This window comes from Thyridium curvatum (genome assembly GCF_004353045.1).
Source record: "Thyridium curvatum strain D216 chromosome Unknown NODE_62_length_255573_cov_84.952434, whole genome shotgun sequence".
Classification (NCBI taxonomy): domain Eukaryota; kingdom Fungi; phylum Ascomycota; class Sordariomycetes; order Thyridiales; family Thyridiaceae; genus Thyridium; species Thyridium curvatum.
Window position 1 is genome coordinate 229,845 of NW_022156817.1, and position 25,729 is coordinate 255,573.

General features: G+C 55.3%; 8 protein-coding genes across 8 annotated transcripts; 2 read left to right on the forward strand and 6 right to left on the reverse strand.

Annotated features, from left to right (window-relative positions):
- Positions 1–229: 229 nt before the first annotated feature.
- On the reverse strand, positions 230–501 carry E0L32_009022 (uncharacterized protein; the record flags this gene model as incomplete). The annotated part of the gene is made up of 2 exons (XM_031143942.1): positions 230–248; positions 308–501. 2 exons carry the CDS (start codon positions 499–501, stop codon positions 230–232), a joined length of 213 nt encoding a protein of 70 aa, XP_030991542.1.
- Positions 502–1,328: 827 nt separating this feature from the next.
- Positions 1,329–3,587, reverse strand: E0L32_009023 (uncharacterized protein; the record flags this gene model as incomplete). The annotated part of the gene is made up of 4 exons (XM_031143943.1): positions 1,329–1,872; positions 1,960–2,240; positions 2,321–3,271; positions 3,405–3,587. 4 exons carry the CDS (start codon positions 3,585–3,587, stop codon positions 1,329–1,331), a joined length of 1,959 nt encoding a protein of 652 aa, XP_030991543.1.
- Positions 3,588–5,687: 2,100 nt separating this feature from the next.
- E0L32_009024 (uncharacterized protein) lies at positions 5,688–6,323 on the reverse strand (the record flags this gene model as incomplete). The annotated part of the gene is made up of 1 exon (XM_031143944.1): positions 5,688–6,323. The coding sequence occupies one exon, from the start codon at positions 6,321–6,323 to the stop codon at positions 5,688–5,690; it is 636 nt and encodes a 211-aa protein (XP_030991544.1).
- An 808-nt stretch (positions 6,324–7,131) lies between these two features.
- E0L32_009025 (uncharacterized protein) lies at positions 7,132–9,195 on the reverse strand (the record flags this gene model as incomplete). The annotated part of the gene is made up of 2 exons (XM_031143946.1): positions 7,132–9,032; positions 9,084–9,195. 2 exons carry the CDS (start codon positions 9,193–9,195, stop codon positions 7,132–7,134), a joined length of 2,013 nt encoding a protein of 670 aa, XP_030991545.1.
- Positions 9,196–10,814: 1,619 nt separating this feature from the next.
- On the forward strand, positions 10,815–12,798 carry E0L32_009026 (uncharacterized protein; the record flags this gene model as incomplete). Its single annotated transcript, XM_031143947.1, has 4 exons — positions 10,815–10,913; positions 11,295–11,636; positions 11,690–11,710; positions 12,208–12,798. The coding sequence occupies 4 exons, from the start codon at positions 10,815–10,817 to the stop codon at positions 12,796–12,798; spliced, it is 1,053 nt and encodes a 350-aa protein (XP_030991546.1).
- Positions 12,799–13,061: 263 nt separating this feature from the next.
- E0L32_009027 (uncharacterized protein) lies at positions 13,062–16,483 on the reverse strand (the record flags this gene model as incomplete). Its single annotated transcript, XM_031143948.1, has 2 exons — positions 13,062–16,351; positions 16,477–16,483. 2 exons carry the CDS (start codon positions 16,481–16,483, stop codon positions 13,062–13,064), a joined length of 3,297 nt encoding a protein of 1,098 aa, XP_030991547.1.
- Positions 16,484–16,940: 457 nt separating this feature from the next.
- On the forward strand, positions 16,941–19,081 carry E0L32_009028 (uncharacterized protein; the record flags this gene model as incomplete). Its single annotated transcript, XM_031143949.1, has 4 exons — positions 16,941–17,069; positions 17,424–17,607; positions 17,690–18,820; positions 18,888–19,081. 4 exons carry the CDS (start codon positions 16,941–16,943, stop codon positions 19,079–19,081), a joined length of 1,638 nt encoding a protein of 545 aa, XP_030991548.1.
- Positions 19,082–19,709: 628 nt separating this feature from the next.
- On the reverse strand, positions 19,710–25,425 carry E0L32_009029 (uncharacterized protein; the record flags this gene model as incomplete). The annotated part of the gene is made up of 5 exons (XM_031143950.1): positions 19,710–19,763; positions 19,843–20,102; positions 20,179–24,696; positions 24,758–25,158; positions 25,394–25,425. The coding sequence occupies 5 exons, from the start codon at positions 25,423–25,425 to the stop codon at positions 19,710–19,712; spliced, it is 5,265 nt and encodes a 1,754-aa protein (XP_030991549.1).
- Positions 25,426–25,729: the final 304 nt, after the last annotated feature.

Below are 25,729 nucleotides of genomic sequence, written 5' to 3' on the forward strand. Positions count from 1 at the left end.
GCTTGAGACGAGGCCTGATAGTTTGTACAAGCCTGATTGAACTCGTTCTCAGATCCTATAATGCATAGCATGTCTGGACCATGGCTCTGCTCGGATGCACATGAGTTGCACGGCTCTGTAGAAACTTGATCGAAGTACAGGTAACCAGCAAGGCCTGACAGGGTCTGCTGTCGAGAGATACTTAAGTCAGGACAGACTTATTTACCCTTAGAGTAAAAGAGCTTTAGCTCTAAGTAGTGTATCGGACCCTATAAAGTTTGTATAGATCTGAATAGGTGTATATAAGATAGAACTTATATCTCTAGACTTAATGATGTCGATAACATCATTATACTTTAATACATAAAGGTATGCAAGCACCCAAGCAGCGAGTTCCTCCTTGCTCTCAGGTTGTTCACTGTGGATGTTGACTGTTAGGAGCTGTACAGCCTTGGACGAGCTTGATCCAGTGTTGCCCGACTTTGCGCCCGGGCCGTTCTTTCCACCGGCTTGACCAGCCATGATCAAGCCTGAGTCGATTGAACGTACTCGTACTACTCAGAGGATTGTAGGATATGAGGGATGTCTTATGATTATTATTTTTTTTAAAAAAATAAAGGGGAAAAAAGAGAAGAAGAAAAAAGAGAAGAGAAGGACATTGCCGTGGAGACTGTAGTATGGCTCTGTAAAGACAGTCGTGCCGAAGCGCCGGCATGCCCCCGACGCACCTCTTCCCTGCATAGTCACATCGCCGACACGGCTGGGATCCGACAGCGTCGCCGATTGGGTTTAAATATCTTACCCTGTACCATAATACTTTGTAAAAGGCGTGAACACGTCACGTCACGTATCCCAAAAGAAATGGAAGCCTGATGATGAGCGACAAAGTAAAGTGTTCATTGATATCCAGAGCAATACAGCAAAGAGGAATGTGTATCTTGACCTTAAAATCAGACAATTCCCAGCAAACAACATAGTTATATCCAAAACGTAGAACTCCTCAAACCCCCCCTCTTTGAACCACGCGCCCCAAAAGTCACAAGTAAACGGATAACAGCCCCGATATACCCCTCCCGGCCGAAACTTGCAAGCGGTGCTTGCTGCACCGTTCACGGCTTTCGCAATCCCAAAGGCCAACCATAAGCTCCCCCCGAACCTGTCATTTTGAATGGAAAAAAAAAAAAAAAAAAAAAAAAAAAAAAAAAAAAAAACGCGCGAACACCCGGCCCCAAATCCCCAGGGACAATCAAAAAAGGAGAGTGCTAAGAGAAGATACACTAACGAGAAAAACCATCCCCGCAACGGGCAACGTTGGTACCAACCCGAACAAACGAAACAAACAAACAAGACTACTGCGTCGTCGGCGGCTGGGTCACCTGCGGCACGACCTGGAGCATCGAGTCGAACTCGGCCATGATGCCCTCGTCGGCGTTGAGGCTGCTGATCATCTCCTCCTGGGTGAAGCCGACCCAGAAGGCCGGGTTGATCTGCTGCGCCTTCTTGGCGCGGTAGATCTCCTGCGCGACGCCTTTCACCTGGCCGGCCGCCGTGCCGGCCGCCTTCCACACGTCGCTGAGCTTGCCGAGCGCGCCGATGTTGAGCCGGATCTGCTGCCGCAGGTCCTCCTCGTCCTGGATGTAGAAGAGCGCCCACTTGCTCAGGTGCACGATGGACGAGAGCGTGATGACGCAGGTGAAGAAGTGCGTGTGCGACAGCAGGGGCACCGCCTGCGTCACCATCTTGCTGATCTCGCAGGCCGCCGTGATGGTGTGGCGCGTGTGCGAGTTGAAGGCGTCGCCCGTGGGCACGACGCTGTGCGGCGCGCACGAGTTGACGCTGCGCGCCGGCGACGAGTCGAGCTGCGAGTGCGGCTGGTGGAGGAGGATCGAGCATCTGGGGGGGAAAAAAAGAGAGTACCATGTTAATTGAGTGTGCCCGCTCACGCACCTATTGAGAACAGCTTGGAGCGGCAAAACTTACGCGTGAGTGATGAAGTGGGCCTGGAACATCATCTCGTCGAGCTGGCAGCCCTTGGTCAGGTCGTCCCTCTTGGCCTGCGGCAGGTGCATCCTCCAGTTCGTGAGGAGAGACTCGATCTTAGCGAGGTTCTCGTCCTCCGGGAAGAGGATGGGCGGGCACCGCATGAAGCGGCCGAGGTTGCGCGCCGCCGCGACGCGGTAGGCAAACGACGAGAACTCGCGGTCTTCGCCCGAGAAGAGCTGGTCGTCAAAGTCCTCAATGTACATGGGGGTGGGTATCTCCTTCGAGGAAAAGCACTGTTAGCCAATCTGCTCAACGACGAAAGCGTTTCTGCAAGCCGCAAAAAGGTGTGTGGTCTTACCCCTGAGATGTACTCGTGCTCCTCGCACGGCAGGGCGACATCGGCAGGCACGTCGAACAGCAAAAAGTTGGTCATGCGGTGCACGCCGGCAACCATGCCGTCCACGACAAAGAGGTCCCACCAGGTGCGTCGCCAGCTCTCCTCCAGCACGCGATTGCCGTGGCCGTGCTCGGTGGCGAAATGCCGGGTGTTGAGACCAATCTCTACGGCTATCCTCTCACAGTCGCCCAGCAGCTGCCGAGCCCGCTCCTGGTTGCAGCTACCGTCGAGGGCGACAATGAGCATCAGCAAGGTCTGGACCAGGAATCCGTCCTTGGGGCAGGTGGGTAAGTAGGCAAGGCGGATAGCCTCGTCAAAGTACATGGCGCGCGCCGGGCCGACGTCGAGGAATAGCGAGCCTATGTATCGCATAGCCGCAACGAGATGATCGAGTCGTCCCGGGTGGTCCTTTATGAACCGTAAGAGGTGCTCCTTGGGGAGCACGTTGGGGTGCGCAGAGAAGAAGTAGTGGTAGTAGGCGTCAAGACACCGCTCACCGACGCTCGAGGTCGGGGGCGGCGGTGCGCCCGTGGACGCGGCGGCGAGGGCCATGCTGGTCTGGTCGATGCTGCTGCCAAAGGGATTGCGGAAGAGGGCCATCTGCGAGAGAGGCGCGGGCGTCTGGGCGTAGGCAGTGGTGGCGGGCGTTCCGGGCAGGACGACGGCCGGATTGAAGCCGGTCGTCGGGAGGGAGACGGGCGGGGCGCCGAGCATCATGGGACACGACGCTGCGTCGGACACACCAGTGGACGAGGGCGGCGACGAGGAGGCATGTCTCTTGTTGGGGTTCTGGGCCGTGTTCCTCCTAGGGCCCTTGTAGCCACGACGCGACGCCACGTAGATGCACTCCTGGTTGGAGCTGGTGCAGCGGGAGCAGGGCGTGAAGCCGTCGCATTTGAGATGCTTGCTTCGCTAAATAGACAACCGCGAAAAGATGGCGCCAAGTCAGCCAGGGCCGAGCCCGAAAGAGTGGACGCCGTACGAGGTGTTCGGCGACCATTGCCATTGCATCACGGCAGGCATCTGGGATGGATGGCAAACTTACACAGGCTAGACATGCAGCAGGGACAGTAGGGCCGGCGGCCGCAGCTGGGGCCTGCGAGGTGCTCGCCGACGAGGAGGCGGCGCCAGTCAGGGAGGCGGCCATGGCCGAGCCATCATTGGGCTGCTCTGGGGAGGTGCCGCCGCTGGACAAGGATTGCGGGGCGTCAGGGGGGAAGGGATCCATCTTGCTTCGCTTGAAATGGAGGGTGAGAGGACGAGGAGCGCCGGGTTGGAAGAAGGGGAGGGCCTGTCAGCATCGGGGATGCGGCTATGGATGGATGGGATTAAGGGCCAGGTCAGGGCCGCCCAGACATGGATGTATGTATGTATGAGCACGAGTATGGGCGAGTGAGGGAGCGAGTGAGTGCGTGAGTGAATGAGTGACAGAAAACGTCTGGTAAGTAAGGTATGTATGGATGTGTATGCGATGCGTATGCTAGAGGCTGGAAGGGCCGGAATAGCGGGGACAGCCGCAACGTTCGATTAATGGCTTTGAAAAGGGACTGGCGAAATGATCTTTTGGTGACTGACTGACTCGGTGCCGTTTATGAGGAATTGCTGGCACAGACGAGGCCGAAAGAAGTCAATCGGCAAGGGGGATCGGACCGGGAGAGAAATGTTTGGAGAGTCGGCTGCCGGCGGGAGAGGCTACAAGTACATTCAGCGAGCAGACCGAGACAAACAGACCAGGATCTGCATGCAACCCTTTGGGAGAGAGGCGTTTGCTCGTGCCGGCTCTGCTACCTGGGATTGGGGTGTTTTTTTTTGGGCGAGGCGGCGAGGCGGGCGGGGACGGGAACAGACGGGTTGCGCAGTTCTGATCCATGCGAGAGATAGTCGGTAGATCAGCCCAGATCACTCCACCCGCCCAGTTCTTATATCGACGACGGCCCCTCAAGCCTCGTCATCCTCCTGCTCGCTCCTCGCGGTGTTTCCTTTTCTCCGTTGCTGGCGTCTCAATTGCTACATCTCACTCATCTACGCACCTAGCGATGGGGATGGAGATCCCATTCCCTTGTCGCTCTCCATCCTCTCGCTCGCAGTCCCCTTTAATCGCGCGCGGTCGGGCACTACTCGACAAGGCTCGTGGTCGGGGAGCACATTGTACGATTCAAGCACATGCACCAGAGGTGATGGCACATGGATGGAGTGTGCAACAACCCGGACGACTGGCGACTCCGGGAAACCCGTCACCAGACCAGGCGACACTGTACTTACCCACGGGACTCCCCTTGTAACTATTTTCTTGCCGTGGCGCATCTCTGGAACTCCTTCGTCTACCATGATCATCGTGCCCGAGTCTGCTGCAACGTACGGAGCAGCGTCGTGATCGCACACCGAGCTGAGCAGGCACTCGGAACCCCGACACCCGCCGCCCACAGCTGGTTCGTAATTGAGACAGCTAGCTAGAGACATGCCGCCGGGTTTCCCCTGTCGAGACAGGGCCAACCAGTCTCTGTTTGACACGCCGGGGGGGAGGCAGAGACACAAAGTGGGGGGCTGGGCTGTAAATTAGCTTCACGGTGGGTTTTACTAATGGCACTTGTCCAACAGCCCATCCCGAACGTCAATCGCTCAGGTAAGGCGAGTGTCGAGACAGAGTAGGTAACGCAGTCGTGATTGGCCACTTGGCCGACAAGGAACACAGATGACTTCATCGATGCAGTATTCCGTAAGAGATGGGCGCCCGAATGACCTACGCATCGTGAGGCATCTTCTGCCCGATGGATCGCTGGGAGGCCAGACAGGACAGTCGGCACTCCATGACTCTTGGGCGCGGGTGTGGCTTGCTTGGGCTGGCTAAAGGCGGGTCTCTCGAGAGTGTGTCTTGTGTGTTTGTCTGGGCACACGAGGCCAGACCAGCCTCGAGACGGCAGAGAGCCCACTCTTCACAGACATTGTAGCACATTGCTTCTCCCAGGCTTCTGGTATCGCCGTGCCGCCTTTTCAATTCCGGACAAGGCGCTTCAAGGCATTGTGCCTGACTCCATTTGGGGGTATCTCATCTCGTCACTATTGATATGCTGGTGCTTCTGGCACTCGTTCCTTTTCTATCTTCGATTTTCCTGTTACACAAAACGCGGTCAGTATCGTGGCTTGTTTGTTGTTTGTGTTTGGAGTGGATGGGGGAAGTTTGCTTTTACCATGACCCTCCACAAACCGAAGCTCCTCCCTGCGGGATTTGCCTGGTGACTCCAAGAGCACTTTGGGGTCCTGCTCATCCTGGAAAGCCCAAGTTGCGGCTCCAGATATGTGCCTTCCCTCTTCGGTCGTCTTGGCCTTTTCACCTCTGGCGCACGCCAGCAGCAGGCACCATGGCGCCGAGGCCCTCCAGAGCGGCGTTCCAGACCACAGAGAGACGGGACGGCTCCTCCTCCGCTCCCTCTTCCGAAGACGACGCGGCGGACCAGCGCGACGTCCAGGCCGGGTCAGAGGCCTGCTGACGCGCCTGGATCCAGGCCGGCGACGGCGCTGCGCCTTGCGGCATCGGGTTCGAGGACACAACCACGTCCTGGCGGACCACGATGGCGCCCTCCGCGGGCGGGGCCTTCTCGTTGCCCCTGAGGCCCGGGACGTTGTCTCGGCCGCCCTGGATGGTGACGAGGTTGCCCCTCGGCCGGCTCTCCAGCGGAAGCCGGGGCTTGGCGCCCTCGGCCATGGCCCCGTCGATCAGGCCCCTGGCCGCCGGCTGGCCGCTCGGCGGGAACCGGTCGTTGCGCGCGTTTCGGAGACGGGCCTCGGTCTTGCTCGGCAGGTGGCGCAAGGCCTGCCGGGCTCGGCGGCAGCCCTCCTTCAGGGCGCGGGCGGTGCGCCTGCCGGCTTTGACGACCGCTTTGGCGACGGCCTGGGCGTGCTCGGGGGTGATGAACACCTCGCTGGTATAAATGGCGGTGCCGGTCGGGGTGGCCATCGAAGCCATCTTGTTCGTTGGCGAAGTCGGGGTCTGGTGATGCTGTCAATAATGCCTCTTCTTTGGTCTTCGCTGTGGAGTAACCGCTTTCTTCAAGTTGGACTCGAAATATCAAGGGCAAAAGGGGTGTCAGTATCTTACAAGTGATGGCAATGGTCGGGGTACTCGCTGGGCAGGGCGTGCTCTTTGACTCGAGCTACGAGGTTGGTATCTTTGCAAATGACAATGAAGCTCTGAGGATATCTCTTTCACAACATCTCACTCTCAGATCGTGATGAAGCCCACTGTGTGCCCTTTTCAGCTAGAAGCTGCTGCTATCTACAGGTGCTGGCGACTGGTTGTCGTGAAGAGGTGCTGCTAAGCGGGTCCGCCCTCCGGTCATTGTCTGTCAATGCCTTGCCAGCCGTGCTATTTGCATCCTGCAGCAGTCATTTGAATCTATTCAACAGTGTGCACAACCAAAAGATGGACTCATGCAAGACAGGAATGACATTGCCCCTTTATTGCGGCCTCTTTACATCCCCCACACATAGACCTGGATCCAGGGGCGGATACATCCAAGAGCATACACCGGCACAATTAGAAAGGCTCCAGGCATGACTCTCCATGGCTTTTCCAGAGTTCAAAAGGTTTTATTCCGGCCAAGAGCTATTTCAAGTCGCAGAAGCAGAACCAGCTAACTAAGAGCTACTCCAGTCGCAGAACAGAACCAGCACATAGCTCCTTCTTTCGCAGCATGGAACCACCCCATCCCAAGTACCTTCCCAAGCACCTTCCCAAGACCCTACAACCTCTCAACGGGCAGAACCCTCAACACCTAGCCATAATAATCATACCCGAGACCCAGAGCGTCGCACTGCTCCAGCTCGCCAAAGTCCCTCCGTGACGTCGGCCACTGCAGAACCCGCAACGTCATGTCGTCCGGCGTCGCCGGCATCCACAGCCCGTATTTCTCGATCTCTTGCAGCGTCTCCTCGTACCGCCGGGCCGACAGCAGGCCGCGCTCCGGGTTCGGGTTGAACGTCCGCGCGAACGACGAGAACGAGTCGACGACGAACTGCTCGAACGGCAGGTCCGCCTCGTCGCGCACGGGCAGGCCCTGCCGCGCCAGGTTGCCGAACACGTAGTACAGCTCGCCAGAGTGGCACCGCAGGTACGGCAGGCTGGGATCGCCGTGCGGGTGAGAGGTGCTCTTGGGAGGCTCGCAGGCCGCCAGGTCGGGCCAGCCCGCCGGCTGATATGTGCGGTCGAACTCGTAGTAGTACACCGGGCCGAACTTGCCCTTCTTGAGCCCGGAGTAGGCCGTGTCCTGGTCGACGCACCGGAAGATGCCGTCCGTGGCCAGGCGCGAGCTCATGTTGAACAGGTTGGCGAGCGGGTCGGGTCCTTCGGGCACCGGGAACACGTGTTCGGGTAGGTTGGGGAAGCCGGCAGCCTCGAGGTACGCGGCTCTATCCGCTGTCTTGGGATAGCTGATGAAGGGAGCACCGTCCTCCGCCGTGATGCCCATCATGAGCTCATAGGGCTGGCGCGGGCCGGCCATCCTCAGCTGGTCCTGCAAGATGTACTTGCCGTCCACAACGATGTACCGAGCGACAGTGTCGAGTTCAGCCAATGTGGCGGCAGGGACCGCGCGGAGGCACTCGACTTGGGACGGGGCATCGGTGCAGTTGGTCGCCTTGAGAATCGGCTTTGCTGCGACCTCGACCTCCTCCGGGATGGTGTAATACTTGGAATACGTAGTCCCATAGTTGATCCCGCCCAGGTTGCTCAGCATAATGGCCCCGGCAAATTTCCCAACGGCCATGGGGGATGCCATCAACGCGCGGACTGAGCCGGCACCCGCAGACTGCCCAAATACGGTGAGCTTATCAGGGTTGCCACCAAAGTCCTGGATGTGCGCCCTCACCCAGTCCAGGGCGTTTATCTGGTCCGCCAGCCCGTAGTTGCCCTTCGTCACGCCGTCATCCAGAGCCAGGAAGCCTAGCGTGCTCAGCCTGTAGTTGATCGTCACCACCACAACGGCGCCGCGGGAGGCAAGGTTCCCTCCGTCAAACGTCGGGTCGCTTCCGGTACCGCCCGTGAAGGCCCCCCCGTGGATCCAGAACATGACAGGCTTCTGCTTGTTTTTCTTGGCGGCACTCTCCGGGCGCGGGACGTATGGCGTCCAGATGTTCAGAAACAGGCAGTCCTCAGAGCCGCCACTGCCGCTCTGGACACACTGAGGAGCAAACCCCGTGGCCGAAGCCGCGCTGCCATTGCCCTTGAAGGGGACAGAGTACGCGAAGCGGTCGGGCTGCGGGGCATACCGGACGCCGAGGAAGCGGAAACTGTGCCGGTCCCGAAAGCCCGTGATATCTTGGTGGCTCGATGTGACCGTGAGCTGCCACTTCTCGCTCGTGTCGGCCACTGCGGCTGTCGAGTACGGCGCCGAATGGGTGCAGAGGGCCTTCATTCGCTCGTCCGGATCCATCGTAGCCATCATGCCGCGCGACGTGGCTGCTCGCGCTTTGCCATCCTTAGCCCCAATCCAGAAGGTCGTCGACTCACTTGTTGCCCCCTGGAATATCAAGTAGTCCAGGTTGGGCCTGATGTCCCCGAGATTCAGCTCCGGAGCCCACAGTTGCTCGCCCAGAGCCTCGCACGTCTCGACTGCCTCGGCAAAGGTGCGCTTGCTCAGGAGGATGAATCCGGAATCGGCATGTTTACTGTCCGCTCCTGGTTCTCCAGTCAGCTGGTGCTCTCACACTTATTTCGAAACCTCCATACCTTGAAGATCATTGTTAATCAGGATGGTCAAATCGGTATTCAAGCTTGACGTAGACAGCGTTGCCGAGACCACCGTGGCAAGGAAGGCTACTGTCTTGAATAGAGAAAGCATGATGAAACCGCCGTTCAAGCTTGGACGTGGATAGGCTCGTAGAAGAATGGAGAAAAGCTGTTCAAGACGCAGAGAGAGTTGCCGAGACGACTGAAGCAAGGAAGACTACTGCCTTGAACAAAGCAGAGAAGATAATGGTCTCACTGGTCTCCAGGAGAAAGTTGGAGATGATGAGAACAGCAGACAGCAGAACCTGGGCGATCTGCCTCGACTTAAATACTTTTCTCTGGGCACCTCCCAATGCAATCAAGCCTTCCCTCGTCTATCGAAAAGGGCCGGCCCCTTCTCCGGTGCACCCCCATCACACGTCGACATCCTGAAACTCTGGCAGCTACCCCTCAACACGATGCTGCCATAGAGTCCGATATCACGGTACTGTACTTTCCGCACCTTATATGTGAGCTAGTTCTTCAGCCCAGAGACAAGTAGGTTGGAGGTGCACATGGCAGGATGCCCACCACTTTCCTGGAGTTGTGCCCCGCGAGCGCGGTTCGGGGAAGAGCGAGAGAAAGAGGAGAAAGTGCTGACCTTAGCCTAATTAGAAAAGGCACCACTAGGGGCGAATGAGACGACAAGCCGGTGTAAGTCCTTGAAGACGATCATGCCCTTGCAGCCGAAAGCATTGTCTCTCTGCCCACATTCTGGCCATGGTTTCTATGGTGGTATGGCGCCTTTAGAATAAGCTCATTGTGACTCGGTTGTCTAGTTTGGATCCGCATACCCGGATAACCCAAGGCGATCGATCTCAAACACTCAAGAAAGCTTATATCCAGAGATTGGGAAGTGTTGCTTTTAGGCGTTAACTCAACTGACTACACGTCAACCTGACCTGGCGGTGGCCTCAGCGTAACCTGAAACCCCAATATGCGCTCAACAGTTGCCCTGAGATGATTAAGTTTTATTCTGCCAGTCAGAAAACGCGGGCGGTATGCGGTGACTTTGGCTTTTTACCGAGGAAGTTATGCTCACGATGCGAGCATTCGTGACAAACTAACTACCTCAAATTCCCATATGCAACACTTCATAGGCATTTCCGAGACAGCGTGTGAATGATATCCATCTGCGCTTTCCCTATGCAATCCGATGCCCAAAACATGTGTGTAGTAGAATTCAAGTTTCCGGAGAAAGTCAGCTCACAATAATGTGATACCTTGTTTGACATATGGCCCAAGGCAAAGTGGTCTACCAACCAATGGTCGAAGTTGCACCAAATCATGTCTGGCAATGACTGGCAGATCGCAAGGCTGACTTGTCGTCCATGCATGCATGCAGAGGATGATATGGCGGGGTGGCTGAGCCTGATAAAATCCCACCGCAACCCGATTCATACAAAAGATTTTTCATCAGCTTCATGTGTGATTCCCATTATTTCAAGAAGTTTCACCCTCAAATATCGCAGGAGTCTTGATCTATCTTCAGAACTGCCACTTGTGCACATTCGCTAGGCACATCACCATTCCATGGATCCCTTTTCTCTCACCGTCGGGGTTGCAGGCCTGATATCGCTTGCTATTGAGGCTTCTCGGCTCGCTCGCAACATCAGAGTGGGAATCAAGGCGTCAAACAGAACGAGCAGGGAGTTTCGGCAGTTGGAGAGAACCCTGGCTCAAGTATCAGAAATGTGCACCAAGATCCAGCTCATCTTGAACACCCTTGACCAGGAGAGCGCGAAAGCGTATGAAAAGGAGATCGTCCATGGGATCGAAACCTCTCTCAGAGTATGCGTCGGGGTTCTCCAAAGGATTCATGGAGAAGTGTCCCGGGTAGGGAGCATGTCGCGGTCTCAGCGTGTAGCTGAGGCTCTCTCAGGCCAGCTGAGAAAGAAGATGTTTGATGGTGCACAGGAAGAGCTGGGATCTTGTCTAGGAAACGTAAGAGACTTCATCCTTGTGCATACTTGGTACGTTCTGCCCAAACATCGGCAGCGGAACATGGGTCAGCTAAACCGTCAAAGGTGTATGGCCATTCAGCCAAGCCAATCTCAACCATCTTGCTGTGAGACAGTGCCCGACGTCGATCCTCCACGCGAGGAAAATTCAAGCCTCATACTCTGTTCGCCAGCTCAATGTAATGTGTCACCTACTACAGTGATTCGACAGCGAGCGGAACGGGAAGTACTCTTTCTCTGGAGGAGTGTGATGAACGTCTATCGAACAACAAGCAAGACGCGCTGGCAGATCGCTGACGACAAGGACTGGCAAGTCGTCGATGAGCGTCACGAACTGCAGCTGTATCTCAAAATTATCCCATACCGACTGAATCTCGAAGTTGGAAGGCCGTGTACATTTGCTTGCAATGTAACTCACATCATGCCTGCTCACCTCCAACTCGAGTATATCAGGGCTGTGAAGCGCTCAGATCTATCCCATATTCAAGACATGCTCTCAAGTGGCGCTTTGTCATTGTATAGCGAAAATGAATATGGTGCATCCCTTCTCCATGTGAGTAGCTGAATCACTATATTTCCCAGTATGTTGTCTAACCCCTATTTTAGTTGGCTGCGTCCCACGGAAACGTACCTATTTGTGATTTTATTTCCAAACTTGACAGTACAGGGAAAATTTGGAGCATGTCAGTATATTTCACTCCATAGACTGTTAGAGGCAGATACTGACGAATGTCCCAATGACTAGGAAGTGTCGGACGTTTGGTGTAGTGGCGTACCGAAGAGGCAAAGACTTATTTTCTTTCTATGTTGCAAAGCAACACCGGATCAGCAGTCTGTCTGAGTGGCAGCTTGTGCTTGACATGGCATATTCACCGGATGAGCTTGCAATCCTATGTGAAGCTCTAGACTCCTGTGATCATGAGGAGCTCCCAACATACCTATGTGCCGCCTGGGGGAAATGCTTATTCAAATATGGGAATCCGTGTAGCGGTTTCCATCGTCAAAGCTCCTCACATGGAACCGTTGCAGACGTCTTCAGACTGATGTCTAAATACGGACCTTTCAGCAGCACCATACTTCATCCGGATAGCAGCCTTTTGATATATTGCGCACTGTTTTCTCAGAAAAATACGAACCGACCCGTCTATTCGGATGATCGCGCGCGTCTTGACCAATTCGAATTCGCTGAGACCTTCCAAGAGTGGCTGTCAATAGTCGAGTCGTGCGGTCTCGACCAGCGAACCTATCTGGAACATCTTATGCCTTGGTTTGCCGATTACATGGAAGATGGGGATCTGATAGGCAACGGTGACAATGCTCGCTTGCAACAATTCATCCATGTGAGGTACGATGTGACGTACGGATCAGTTATGGGACCTGGATGGACATGGTGGGTTGATCCTGACAGCCCAGCAGGCCTTGTTCTGCAAGAGTTCCAATGTTTTGATGTGGCCATTGTGTCTTGGAAGAACATATTATCATGGAATGGAGGAAGGTTGAACGACTTTGCTCCTCGAGCCACTGACGGCGTCATTTGGCCGACAACTCTTGAAATGTGGGAACAGGTCATGGATACCACCAGGGGTTCCTATACTGAGATACGTGAAGCTAGACAGCTCCGTGACGCAAGGTTTGCACGGCGCCAAGCAAAGAAAGACAGGAAGGCAGGGCGAACTAGCAAAGTTTGCAAGATGCCCGGATCCTGGGTAGATTGAATTAGAACATTTTGAACCACATGAACGGACTCCTTCCCACGAGGTGCACATAAAATTATTGTTCAAGATATATACCCTACTAAACTCCAAAACATGCTAGAATAAGCCATTCGGGGATGAGCCAGCGTGCTTCCCAAACTCCTACTACAGGTACAATACAGCAAAATGATATACATAATCCAACACATCCAGCAGCTGACAAAGGGGAGGGATGGGTGTCAATCAAAAAGCTCTCACAGGAGCACCGCTCCTTGAGGTTAGTCCTACAGCCTCCACGACGCTGCACCCCTCCCGCCGCCCTTGCCAGCAGCGGGCTTGGGCCAGTGCGTCCACGCCGGCGGCCGGCCATGCGCCGCGTGACTGCCGGACCGCGACCCGTACCTCACCGTGCCCATTGCGTCCGACACCGAGATCGGCTCGTTCATGGTGGGGATGAGATGCGGCTGCGCCTGGTACATGATCGCACTGTTCCTGCCGGCGGCGCTGGCCTTCTTGGCCGGCGGCGGCGAGGTCGCCTTCTTCTTCTCGGCCAGCAGAGCCCGCAGCTCCTTCTCGTCGGCCGTGATCTGGGCCTTGATGAAGGAGAGGTCCTGGCCGCCGCTCTCGTCTCGCAGCGACTCCATGACCGGCTTCCGCGGCGTGTAAGCCACGGCCTCGGGATTGGGCGCGTGCGCCGGATTCGGCACGATGGAGTCGTCGAGTCGTGCCTCGTCGCCTCGCGATAGAAGGGTCTGTATATCGAGGCTTTCGCCGTGGGGTATGGCTTCCTTGTGGCTCGGAGTGATGCAGTCCATATCCACTTCCTTCCGCAGCACGTGGTCGATGTCGACAGCGCTAAAGTATGCGACCGACTGCGGCAAGTCCTTGATGCCGACCTGTTCGGCAAACATGGCTCTCGTCCACAGGTTGGCAACCTGCAGGGCCATGGCGGCTCTGTACTTGTCCTCCTCCTTGACCAAGTATCGGATCTCGTCATGTACAGTGATGGCCAGACGCGCATTAATGTTGTATCGGCGGATGAGGTAATCCATCGAGACGATAAGGAGGTGCAGGTAGTCCACGCCGGACGATTGAATAGCCCAATTGATACGAGACGTCAAATAGCCTCCCTTGCTAATGAAGCGACCCATCAACGCCTCGGTAATGCCAGCGCCGAGGACAGGAGTGCGTGGGCGTTCCTGCTCGGCGAAATCCTCCAGGCGGTTGAAGACGAACGACTCTGTCCCTCCACGCCAAAATGGGCGCTTATAGAGCAGTTTCCTGTTGGTCTTTGTGCCCTTGGTGGCGGCATATAGCTTTGTTGCCACGGCCAGGGTTTCTTTCTCAGACATGCTGGGGTTGAACTGGCGTAGTAGCTGAGCCGCAAACTTCAAGCCAGCTCCATATATCCGGCCATAATTGAACACTTTGGCGTCATTGCGAGTGATGCCGAGGATGGAGGCTGTTCGGGAGTGGAGGTCTGTGCCGGCAGCTTTCGTGCCCTCCAAGGTCATGAAGCCAATCGCATTCCCGCCATGGAGCTTAAAGGTTGCATCGCCGACGACACTCGCGATCCACAACTCCTCAGAGTCGACATCTGCACCGACAAAGCGATAGCCTGGCGGGGCTTTCACCATTGATTTCAACTCCGACCCAACACGATTCTTCTTTGCGTTGCTGGCCGTCAACCACGTGTTCTCGACTGCTCTCCTGGTAATCGTACCCATAGGGATGACCTGTGGGAGAATAAAGCCCTGGTCTGCATCAGCCTTCCTTCGGCCACGTTTCTGGTGGCTAGGAAGCTCCTCGTTATAAACGACCAATTGAGACCTGATCCTGTCCCGTGCGCTGATCCAATAGGAACAAGAGGCATTCATCTCAAGCGCTTCTTTAGCGTACGAGTATTCGGACGAGAGGGTTCCCTTCTCAAAATATGGAAGATAGCCCTTGGCCATGGGATTGACGCAACGAGCAGTTGGCCCATCCTTATGGGGCAACTTGTAGTAGACATGGCGGTGATCCTGTCCCAGAGGTTCGGTCGTATCGCCAAAATCGCAGGGTATCATTTGCTGGTCTGTATATCTGGTTGCGTCCGATCGAGCTACACGGAATGTCCAACCATACTTGTCTGACCAGAAGAGCGGGTTGCCCTCCCACGCCAGTCGAAGAAGCAGGGGCGCTACCCGGGTGCGCACTGTGAGGTTGATAGGGGCGTCGTTCTTCGGGAACAAGTCCTTGTACCATTTCGGCATACCGGGCTTCTTCTGTCGTGCAGCAGGACGGGGAGGGTCGTTCTTCTTCTTGCCCTTCACCATCTTGATCTCTTGGCCTGACCAGTCGAGCTGGCTCAGCCAAGGATCTTGCTGCCACTTTTCCGGGTCATCCTTGATCTCGAGGGCCTTTTCTGTCAGGGCAATAAGTCGCTGCTGAACCGCATCAGAGAGTTCATGATATGTTGCCTCCGCGTTCGCTATGTATGAGTCCCAGGATTTATCGACAGGCAATATTTGTGTTGATAGATGGCGCAACGCAGCAAAGCTCACGGGATGAGGACAAGTTTCCAAAAAGTTTGGAAAAACGATCTGATAGACGCGGTGCGTCACTGCGACGTCGGCGGCGCAATAGTCCAACAACTCGTCCAACTTCCCTAACACGCCATCCCGGTCGAGTTCCCCGAAATCATCTCGCACAGCCTTGTCGATGGTGATATTGAGGTGGAATTTGGCAACGTCCCTCAAGGAGTTGACAGAGCTTCGTTCCACCCAGAGCTCCTCCTCTTCGGCACGGAATGCATGATTATTGAGAAGCCCAGCCAGTTCGGTGCTGGCAGTCTCTTGGGCGATCTTGTCGCGGAGCTCCCTGTTTTTCTTGTGCTTCATCCAGGTGGGACGTTGTTGGGAGCACATGCCGTTAACGGCCACATGTAGCGACATGGTGTCCAGATAGCAGTTGCGGGTCTGGTTGAGATCGTATTCTTCCAGAATTCGCGCTCGATCGTATCCGATATTGTGGCCGACTATGATGCGCTCGCTGGTCGGGTCACCGAGGGGGATGAGGTGCCGTTGTTCCTCCGTTTCTCCCAGCAACCAAGGCGAGAGCCAGGCGTACCATGCTGTCGGACTGGCAGCGCAGGCCATGACCGCGAAAGGGTGCTCCTTCCACATGACCTCAGTATCAAAGCACACCATCGTAGCGTCCGGCGCATCGACTGCCTCAGTCTTGCCGTCTGGGTAGTACTTGGTCCAGCCACTGCGCCGCAGCCATTTCCGAGGCTTGGGTGGGGTGCTGGCTCGTGCAAATTGTTTCGCGTGAGTTAGAAACGGCTCGGAGGCGTCAAGCCCCAGCTTGTGGAAATGCTCGTCGAGAGTGCGACCCTTGAGCTGGGGTAGGTCGAATGCGATCGGCTCGGCATTATCGGTGTTCTTTCCCAGCAAATCGTGCCGGCGCAGATGGTCCTTCGCAAGCTCGACCAGTTCTTGAGGCGGGGCCTCGCCTGGCTCTTTGAACACCTGGTCGTATACATGTTTACTGAGTTGTTGCACCCCAATCTCGTTGTATCGTGGTTGCGACGAAACTGCCACCTCAGGTTAGTCCCGAATACGCATAGGAAAGCAGGAGAGAAAGGCTGCCGCACTAGCTAAACTCTTCGTATTTTCAATTGGTGAAGACGGCGGGGGGTCTGCCGTGGCAGACTGCCACCTGACATGATATGCAAGCCATAGTCGTTGAGGCCGATGAGCTCGATGTTTCGCGAGGCGCACGAAGCTTGCTGTCGTGATCGCAGTTGCGCTCGTCGACCTCGCAGGGCGGGCGACCGGTCTGAGCATTCTACCTCGTAAGCGACCTGTTCAGACGCATCATGCTGGAAGGAGAGATGCTAGGCGACGTGTTTTCTGCGATGTGCGTGCGCGAAGGGTAGAATGGTGGGAGATTCGAGGAAATAATAAGCTCCAGAAGCTGGCATCGTGACTCGACCACAAATGGCGGGACCATTAAATCTAATCTAAGACGCTGTTCCAATCTGGCAAAGGGGTTCCTTCCTGCCTGGGGCGCGTCATACACTCGCAGGGGTGACGGGGATCCACCCGTAGTACCTAAGGCAAGGGGGTCCAGTGCCCTGCAGTTGTAGCGCCGTACCACCTGTTCCACTATCTCTTTTCGACATGGCAAGCCTATCCGGTCCAGAGGGGAGCCCTCAAGCACGAACTGGAGACTCCTCCCTTGATGATAAGCGTCTTTCTTTTCCAAGCGACGTGAAGAGCAAAATCGACATATCCTCCCTGCAGAATGAGGTAGTCGGAGTGGTCATAGGTTCACGGTCATTTTTGATACAGAATGCAATGCTCAGTTCGTCTGGAGGCTACTCTGCACAACGACCAACGTGGAGGAGGGATGGCGGCCATCCATGTGCTGAGTAATAATGGTAAGGCACTTGGCCTTGAGCTCACGTTCGCAGAGAGGCAGGCAAGGTTCATGATGATGACAGAGGGGACTAAAACCCATGGATGCGACTTCCCCTCAACTGCAGATAACTGACCATCGCATTAATCACACACAAACTGCTCGACCTGAGCGGAAAGGGGTCCAGCTCCCACCATGCATCATGCTCTTTGATTGTCATCACGGACAATATCCATAATTCGCAGAGAGCCAAATACTCCGTAAAGCCGAATTCGTTCCTATTTGCCACCGACCAGCAGCCTTATAAACCGACTGCATTCCGCGTGGTCTTCTGGTCCGCGGCTTCGCAGCGCACTCCTCCGCACGTTGCGCAGCCCGGTGTCATGGCAGGAGAGTTGGTCCCTGTTGGGTTCGGGTTGTCAGAACCTGGTGAGTAGAGTCCATGCTCGATATGCTTCACTGCGCAACCGTAGAGAGATGGCAATTAATGGTATCCGATGAAACAACAAAGAGGCGCCGAGCCAGGTGTGGCCCACACCGAGTCTCGCCTTCCCCACCGCCGCCGCCGCACAACCTCTGCTGGTGCCGACCACTCGCTCTCTCTGGGCCAACCCGTTTTGCCTCGATTTCTCGTTCCAACAACAGTTGCCGTCGCCGAACCTCGCACCGCTCGATCACTGTTTCTGTCTTGCGCCCGAGAACTGCCCTCACTTGCCCCCGCCCTTCCCCTTCGACTCAAATAATACTGGGTTGCTCGGGAACCGCCAGCCAATTGACGACCAACATCTTTGTCAGCCCGGCCCCGCCTCGAACCTCTGCCGTGAATATCCTCAACTCCCAACACCCATCGACCCGCCCCCTTCACTCTTTCAAAATCCTTTTATAGAGTGCCTCCCTCCCTCAGAGTCTTCGGGCGCAATATCCGCATTCTCACCGTCCGATCTTTCACCAAACGACCGCCTGGACTTGTCGCGCATGTCCAACTCCAGCTGGGACTACTCCGGCCTGCCCTTGCCACGCCAAACCGAGCCGAATAGTGACGACTATTTGCACGCTTTGGTGACTAACGACTTCAGCTCCCCTTCACTACCCCCGCTGAGCCCACGTCTGCTCCGCCCTCACTCTGACTACAGAAGGGCCTTGCAGCGGCAGGCAGAAGTGGGACTCATAGGGGATCTACCAACTCCCACAAATACCACCAACGGCATCAACAGTAGCGGAGCGTCACACAACCCTATCCACATCGATCTCGACCACACAAGTAGCTCACCGCCGCCATCGCTCAGCCCGATAGCCAACATGCCTTCCACCCGTGCCAAGCGCACTCGAGAGGCGTCCATCGCTGACGCTTCCGAGACCTATCCAGCGAAGCGGCGACGGTCATCTCGGACGCCCGCCAGACCGACTATATCGACGAAACGTCTCCCCGCGACTGCTACCAGTAGCGCGTCTATCTTCGCAGAGACTCTCGACGACGACTCCGACTGCGAGGCCGGTATCGAGATTGTGGACTTGGCAGGCATAGAGGAGATACCGCAGAAACCAGTCCTGGAACCCAAGGAGGATAACAACGTTAAGCTCGGCGGCTTCCAGTGTGTCATCTGCATGGACGATGTCACTGCCCTTTCGGTGACATATTGTGGTTAGTACCGGGCCCGTTCCCAGACTGTCCCCTCCCCAACCTTCAGCTAATGTAATCTTCCGTGCAGGGCATCTCTTCTGCAGTGAGTGCCTCCACTCATCGCTCAATATCGACCCTTCCAAGAAGATCTGCCCTATATGCCGACAAAAAATCGACCCCAAGGCCAATACCCGAGGAGTCAAAACCGGCAAGACCTACTGGCCCTTGGAATTGAAGCTCATGACGACCACGCGGAAGGGAAAGCGTTCGGCCGCATCATAATAGTCCGGATCATGTCGCGGAAGCCACGCACTTCGTGATAGGGGCACTGCTCCTGGGTTTGGGGACTGGTTCTGGCCAGGTGGCCCGGGGACGTATTTGAAGCGAAGGAACGCGGGATATTCACGGGATATTCATGGGATAGGACGCGCGGGGCGAAGGAACGCTGGTTGTTCTGCATTTTCCATGGCATGGCATACGGTGCGATTACGTCTGATACCCCCTACTTGCATTGCGAGGCTAGCTATACACGGCAGCTATTTTTCTCTTTTTCTTATACAATACACATCTCTGGCATGTCCTTTCTCGGTCTTCCTCACTAATCAAACCTTCTCATCGGTCGGTCATGTGTATCCACGACCAAATCTTGTCTCCGAACTGTTTATGAATGCTCGTGGCTATTCTCTGCAAAGTATTCGGTGTGGTATTTCTAGACCAGCATCAACTAGGTGCTCTACATCTCAACAAAGGAACCAATTTTCCCCGCTCCCTAAAAGTTCCAACATGAAGCATGTCAACAACGCCTGTTCCCCGCCTGAAGGCTCCGAGTGGTCTATTCCAGCGCGCAATAATCTAATCCCAAAATGTAGGTCTCGTCCATGGCCATCTTTTCACATACCACTTCTGTTGGTCAGTGGAAGAGAACGGGCGTCTTTTTCTGCGGCACCGGAGCCTGATCCTCAAACTGTTGTATCAATTATTAGCAAAAAAAGAACAATCTCGGGGGTGGTATCTCTGACCGAGTGAAAAGGGGGGATGCTTACCTCTAGGAACCCCGTCGCCGTGATGAGCACCATGAACGCATCGGCCAGGTCCTCGATCCGCTCCTCGAGGCCGCGCGGCGTCGCGCCGATGCCCGCCGACCGCTTGAGCACGTGGGCCACCAGCATCCTATGCTCGGTCAGGAAGCGGCGGCCCTGGATGACGTTGTGCGAGCCGCGCGAGAGCACGGCGGCGCCGATGATGCGGCAGATCTTGACCAGCATGGCGTAGTGCTGCGCGAGGGCGGCTGGCTTGGACGGGTCTATGAAGGCGCAGAAACAAGTTAACTTTTTCCGAGTCCAGGGGAGGTTGGGGGCGAGAGGGAAGGAAATGCATACCTATCTGCAGCTCTGGGTCGGCAGAGAAGAGACCGGACAGCTCGATGGAGCGGAAGAGGTTCGCCTGCAGCACGAACTTGGCGCCGTCGCGCGTCTGGCACAGCTGCAAAAGCAGAGCGAGCTTAGCGTCGAGGCAGTGCATCTGCTCTTTATCGGTCGACTGGGCGACCTCGAGCGCCTCGCTCATGAGCGTCTTGAGCGAGTCGACGAGCACTCCGATGAAGTTGAGGCGGTTGAGCGTCTCCACGATCTGCGTGTCGTCCTCCTGCTTGCCGAGGTTGACAAAAGCACCGAGGAGGATGAGCGCCGCAGTCTGGCACTTGAGGTCGCTACCGCAAGCGTCATCGCAGACGACGTTGAGTAGCCTCTCGCCGTACATCTGGATGGCCTTGATCGTCTTTTGCCGCCCGGGAAGGAATCCTTGGCCCTCGTCGACGATGCCGGTCAAATACCTATAGCAGATGCTGTAGTACGTGGCTCGCAGGTCCGAGTTGCCGGCCCACTTGCCAATGGCGTAAAGACAAGTCTGGAAGAGCTGGAAGAGCTTGTCGCTGACAAGATTGCCGATGTTGTGGCTGTTGTTCTCCTTTGCATCCGTATTTGAGCTCAGGTCGATCTTAAAGAGAAGAACTTGTGCCAGGCGCGCCAACTCTTGTGCCTCTTCTGGTTGCTCAGACCCGAAGACCTCCAAGTTGGGCAGGATAGACTGCAGCGCCTGAAGGAGGAATGAGGTCTTTGCCGTCCCTCTGAATTCATTGGCCTCGAACATGATCAGGAGGAGTTTCGTCCACGATCTAAGGACTCTGAGCCGGCTCGAGGCCAGCTGCTTCTGCCTATTTGAGAACACCAAGTACTCGACAAGCAGTGTTTCCTCCCTGACAATTTCGGGATTGGGTTCCGCATCTTGAGTTCTCCGCACCAGCTGACCTGCCTTGCTCACCTCTTGGCGCTTCAGGTAGAGGATTTCTCGGACCTTTGCCACATCATACAGGGTATTGTCGTTGGCATCCTGCTCAATGCAGGTCCTCAGATCAAGGTCTTTGTAGATGACGAACTCGGGAGGTGGTATATCCCACTGTCCGTCGGTTGGCAGGAAGTCGTACAGGTCAAAAACCGTTGGCACGACGTTAGGCTCGCTTCCTTCGTCAACAACACGGCCATTCAAAGCGTCGAATATACGTCGCTTCAGCTTAGGGTGGCGGCCCTGCGAAACACTGCAGAGCTCCAGCGCGGCGTACTCCAGTACCATCGACCTCAGTGCCAGGAACTCAACAAAGCCCAGAGAGGCGTCAGTCAACAGAAATTCAGGTCCAGCCATGGACTGTCCGTCCCACGTAATATCTGGCTGCAGGGCCACTTCTTGCTGGAGAAGGAGGAACAAGAAGTCATTCACCCGGAGCTCGTCCACAACTAAGGCAGACGAGAGTGGTGAGTTCCATAGAATCTGGATGACGCGCATTGCCTTGGACTTGAGGAGGACCAGCCATGACTGAATGCCAGAATCATCAAAAGCTAGAGACGTGTTGACAACAATCCTGAGGATGTTGTGAAAGAGCGAATCTCCGCTCTCAAAGGGGCTGTCTGGCTGCACTGAAAGAGTATTGGCTCCGCAACGGAATCCGAGCAGAAGATGGGCGATCGTAGGTTGGTCGGGGGACGCTTGAAGGCAGCCGCCCAAAAAGTCGAGGATGAAGATCTTGATCATGAAGTTTGGCGAATCTGGTCCCCTTGCAGGATTCAGAACCGCCATAAGTTCGGAAACGAGCGCCCCTGATATCGAAGTCGCCTCGTCATTCTTCTCGAGCGCCACTATGGCTTTATTGCGATGAGCTTGGCGACCAGCACCCGGATTCCATCCGGAGATGACCTTTGATGAGGTGGACAACTTCTCCAACAGTTTCAGGCATGCCAATGTCAACGCCGGATGTCCAAGACCACAGCATCGTCCGAGGTCTGTAATGAGATCCAAGTGGTTCATGATCCCTTCTTCAAAAGAAGCGTACGCGGAATGGGTCACAGGCGACTGTCTTTGACTTGACTGAAGCCGGATGACTTGGCGAACAAGGTCTAGGTAGGTGTCCTGAAGCTCAAGAACCTTCAATATAACCTCCACGGCGCGAATGATACCCTGAATCAGCGGCGAGTCCGGCCCTGCACTCCCGATGTCTGCTGATTCCTGGTGAATGGTGCTGAAAATGGCTTCCATGACCTTTCCGTTGAACATCCACTCCATCACACGGGCGAATGGATGTAGCCGCACATATGTAGCCAAGTCAGTCGTCGATATCGCACTGTCCACGGCGATGTTCGTCTCGTTGCCGATGAGGATTAAGTTTTCGTTGAATGTCTCGAGACAGACCAGGGCAAATTCCAGGCATGTGAGTCGCAAAACACGCAATTGTGCCACCTCTTGTACATCCTTTGAGCTTTTGGCGAGTACGGTACCGAGAACAAAATCAACGTACGGCTCGATGCCAGGCATACGAACAGCAGAACCGAGGTTCTCGGGGAAGGGCAGGGTGTCATTCACGGAGTCCTCGCTAGGGTTTGGAGAGGTGAGAGAGAGGATAAGCTGGATGAAGGCGTTCGATTGCTCGAAGCCACTGCCTAGCTCGTTGAAGAGAACTTCGATGTCCGCAGCGGAGATCACTGGCTTTCCGGAAGCTGCAACGTGGTGTGCTTGGAGGGCGACCTGGGCGTATTGACCTGTGACGAACCGATCGAGGCACTCCCACATTATATAGCCCTCGTGTGTCGATTTGCGACACAGCAAAGCCTTCAAGGCGTAGAAGCCACATGCTCTGAGGCGCCTGGGTATCATGCTGCTCGAAAGATGGAAAATAACAGTGACTAAACTGAATTCCTGGTGCTTGAGCAGGAATTGTCTAGCCTCCTCGCTGTTTGATGCGAGCTTGGATATGAGGCGCAGATAGCATTCGAGCATCATTGCAGACTCGGGCTCTGTCTCGGCTTGCTCACTGCTGGGCTTGCCTGTGCGATAGACCTGAGACTGCTGGACTGTGGGCCTGTCTCGAATCTTGTCTGAGAAGAAATCAAGCTCCCTGAATATCTGGTTCCAGCTGAGAGACTGAGATTTGCGCATCTTGGCAGAGGACTGGTGGCCTTCGTCCAGCAGGAAGGCATGTGCTGCATCGGCGCAGGCCTCATTCTCCGAGATGGCCTGCAACATCTCGCAGAACGCACTCACCAGGGGTGTAGATGCTCTTCGAGAAGCCCATTGCACGAAACCAGCTAGGTTGCTCTCTGGGTCCGACCAAAACGCCTCGGCGGCCTCGGGACGCCCGTCATAGGAGTATGAGATCATAAGCAAGAACCTCTCCAGGTCCAGATCTTGCTCATGCGTCTGGCTTAATTGGCGTTGCTCGTCTTCTTCCACGCGCATCTTCCGCAAGACATCTGGCAGGTTTGAGATGAAGGCGTCGATAAAGTTTTCATACTGCGTGGCCAGGCATATCTGGTAGAAGTCTGAGAATGCGACCGGCTCGGTGCCAAGAGGGGGGGACTTTCTCTGAAGCCATTGTTGAACACCAACGCGGGAGGGATCTTGCCACTCCTTTGTCCTCACATCGGCAATGACTGCCAAGAGAAAGTCAAAAGCACCCTCTTTGAGAGCTTCTGCAAAATCCTTCGCTCTCTCTTCATCTTCTTTGTCGACGTCGATATCATCCAGGGTCGGCCCCATTTGATCATCGACATACCATCCACCATATTCTGCAATCCACCACGTCCGCACTGCAGCGTGTAATAGCGGGAATGACCAGACGTCATCCTGCTTGCAGACGATCCCATTGAGCTGTCGTGCAACAACTAGATCGCCAATGCCCTCGGTCGAACCGAACACTCGAATGTAGACGCCCAAGATGGAGACGAGGTGAGCCAGTAAATGGTCATAGCGGTCCACTTTCTTCAGGTATTGAAGGAAATTCTCGAAGTCCCTCACCTCCGCATGCCGCTTATCGATGGCTGCACAGAATAGAACGGCGAGAGTCTCATGTTGCTGGAGAAGGCTGAGACGAGAGAACTCCATAGCCTCCTGGAGCTCGGGTGGTTGCGATGAAGTCCCTTGGTACATGACGGAGAGGCTCGTGATACGGTCGGACAGCTTCTGTAACCAGTTTTTTATGTCTTGCATAGCAGCCATGCACCGAGGTACAAATTTCTTGCCGACAGGCGTAGGGCCTGCACCGGGTTCAGCGACTCCAAAGATATACTGCCCCGCAAACTCGCCAAAGGCTTGTTGGACCTCTTCCAGTTCATCGTCGTCGCTGAGCTCAATGCAGAGGCGCATGCAGTCTAACAGGTATTTCCGCTGCTGGTGAAACCGGATCAATGCGCATTCCACGAGGGATCGGCCCAAGACGGCGCGATCCGATTGCGACTCGAGAATGAGTTTCGCCGCTTCGAGTTCATCGAGGTCGAGCTCGTCGGCAAGTTGTAGAATGCTCTCCTGGAACTCCTTGTTGATGGAGTATTCTTCGTCGAAGACCTTGATCTTGCCTAAAATACAGTCAGTTCGTTTAGCAGTTGAGACGCCAGGCAGTGGTGAGAGGTGACATACCTGACTGGACTGCATCCCGGCTTTCTTTCCGCCTCGCGGGTTTATCGAGCAGGTCCTTGAAGGAGGGGCCCTGCAAATCTAGCAATTGCCGCAAAATCTCGAGGTCGATGATTCGGTGTTCAGCGAGCGCGACCAAGTTGGTATGGAGAGCCTGCAAGGCTTCCAGGGCGTTGGCTTCGGCCATGGCGTCCAATGTGTTTATTGCGGTGGTAGCATCCTCCTCTGCGTCAGTGATGGGTTGATCGTCCACGCAGGTGAACCGGGAAGGTCTTGTACGGCTGAGATGTACAAGATAGATGCGTTCGAGGTCGGCGCTGCGGAATGAACGCGAAGTGCGCGCGTTTTGTACTTGTGCTTGGTGCTTTGTGCTTTGTGCTTTGTCGTTGATCGTGAAAGAGCTTCTGTTCTTGTTCAGTAGATGGGTAGCTTCGATCTTTTGGTGGACCTAGTGCCCCGAGGTACTTTGGTATTGGTTAGAGAGTTGCAGTGGTGACTGGTACCGCAAAGCTTCTGGTGTGAAGCGCGGAGTGTGTGGATACCCGTGCATGCACCTGAAGTTCTTGAGGAAGCAGGAAGAAAAGTGGGGGGTTCCTTTTGAGCAAATAGAGCAGTTTCGCGGCTGTAAGAAGTGCTCACGAGTTCAAGAGACTGCCTCCCAGATCAACCATGGCTTTTGAAAATCTGGTTATTATTCTTCGGCTCCAGAGCTTCTTTTCTCTTTGCCTAGAGCTCCTCATATAAGAGTGACAGTCCTAGCTCGCCTGGTCCCCTGCCTTTTCCCCCCTTCTCCTTCCCTAATATCTCTTGCCAGTTTGTGGTAGCTCGTCCGACTGGAAAACTTTACGTCCGGTATTGCGAATTCACCGTGATAATGCTTGCCTTTTTTTGTCAGGTCATCTTGGTCCCTCTTGTCTGATAGTCAGGCATAGCGCGAAAGGGCCTGCCTCTCGTCGAAAGTAGAGAATGCTGAAG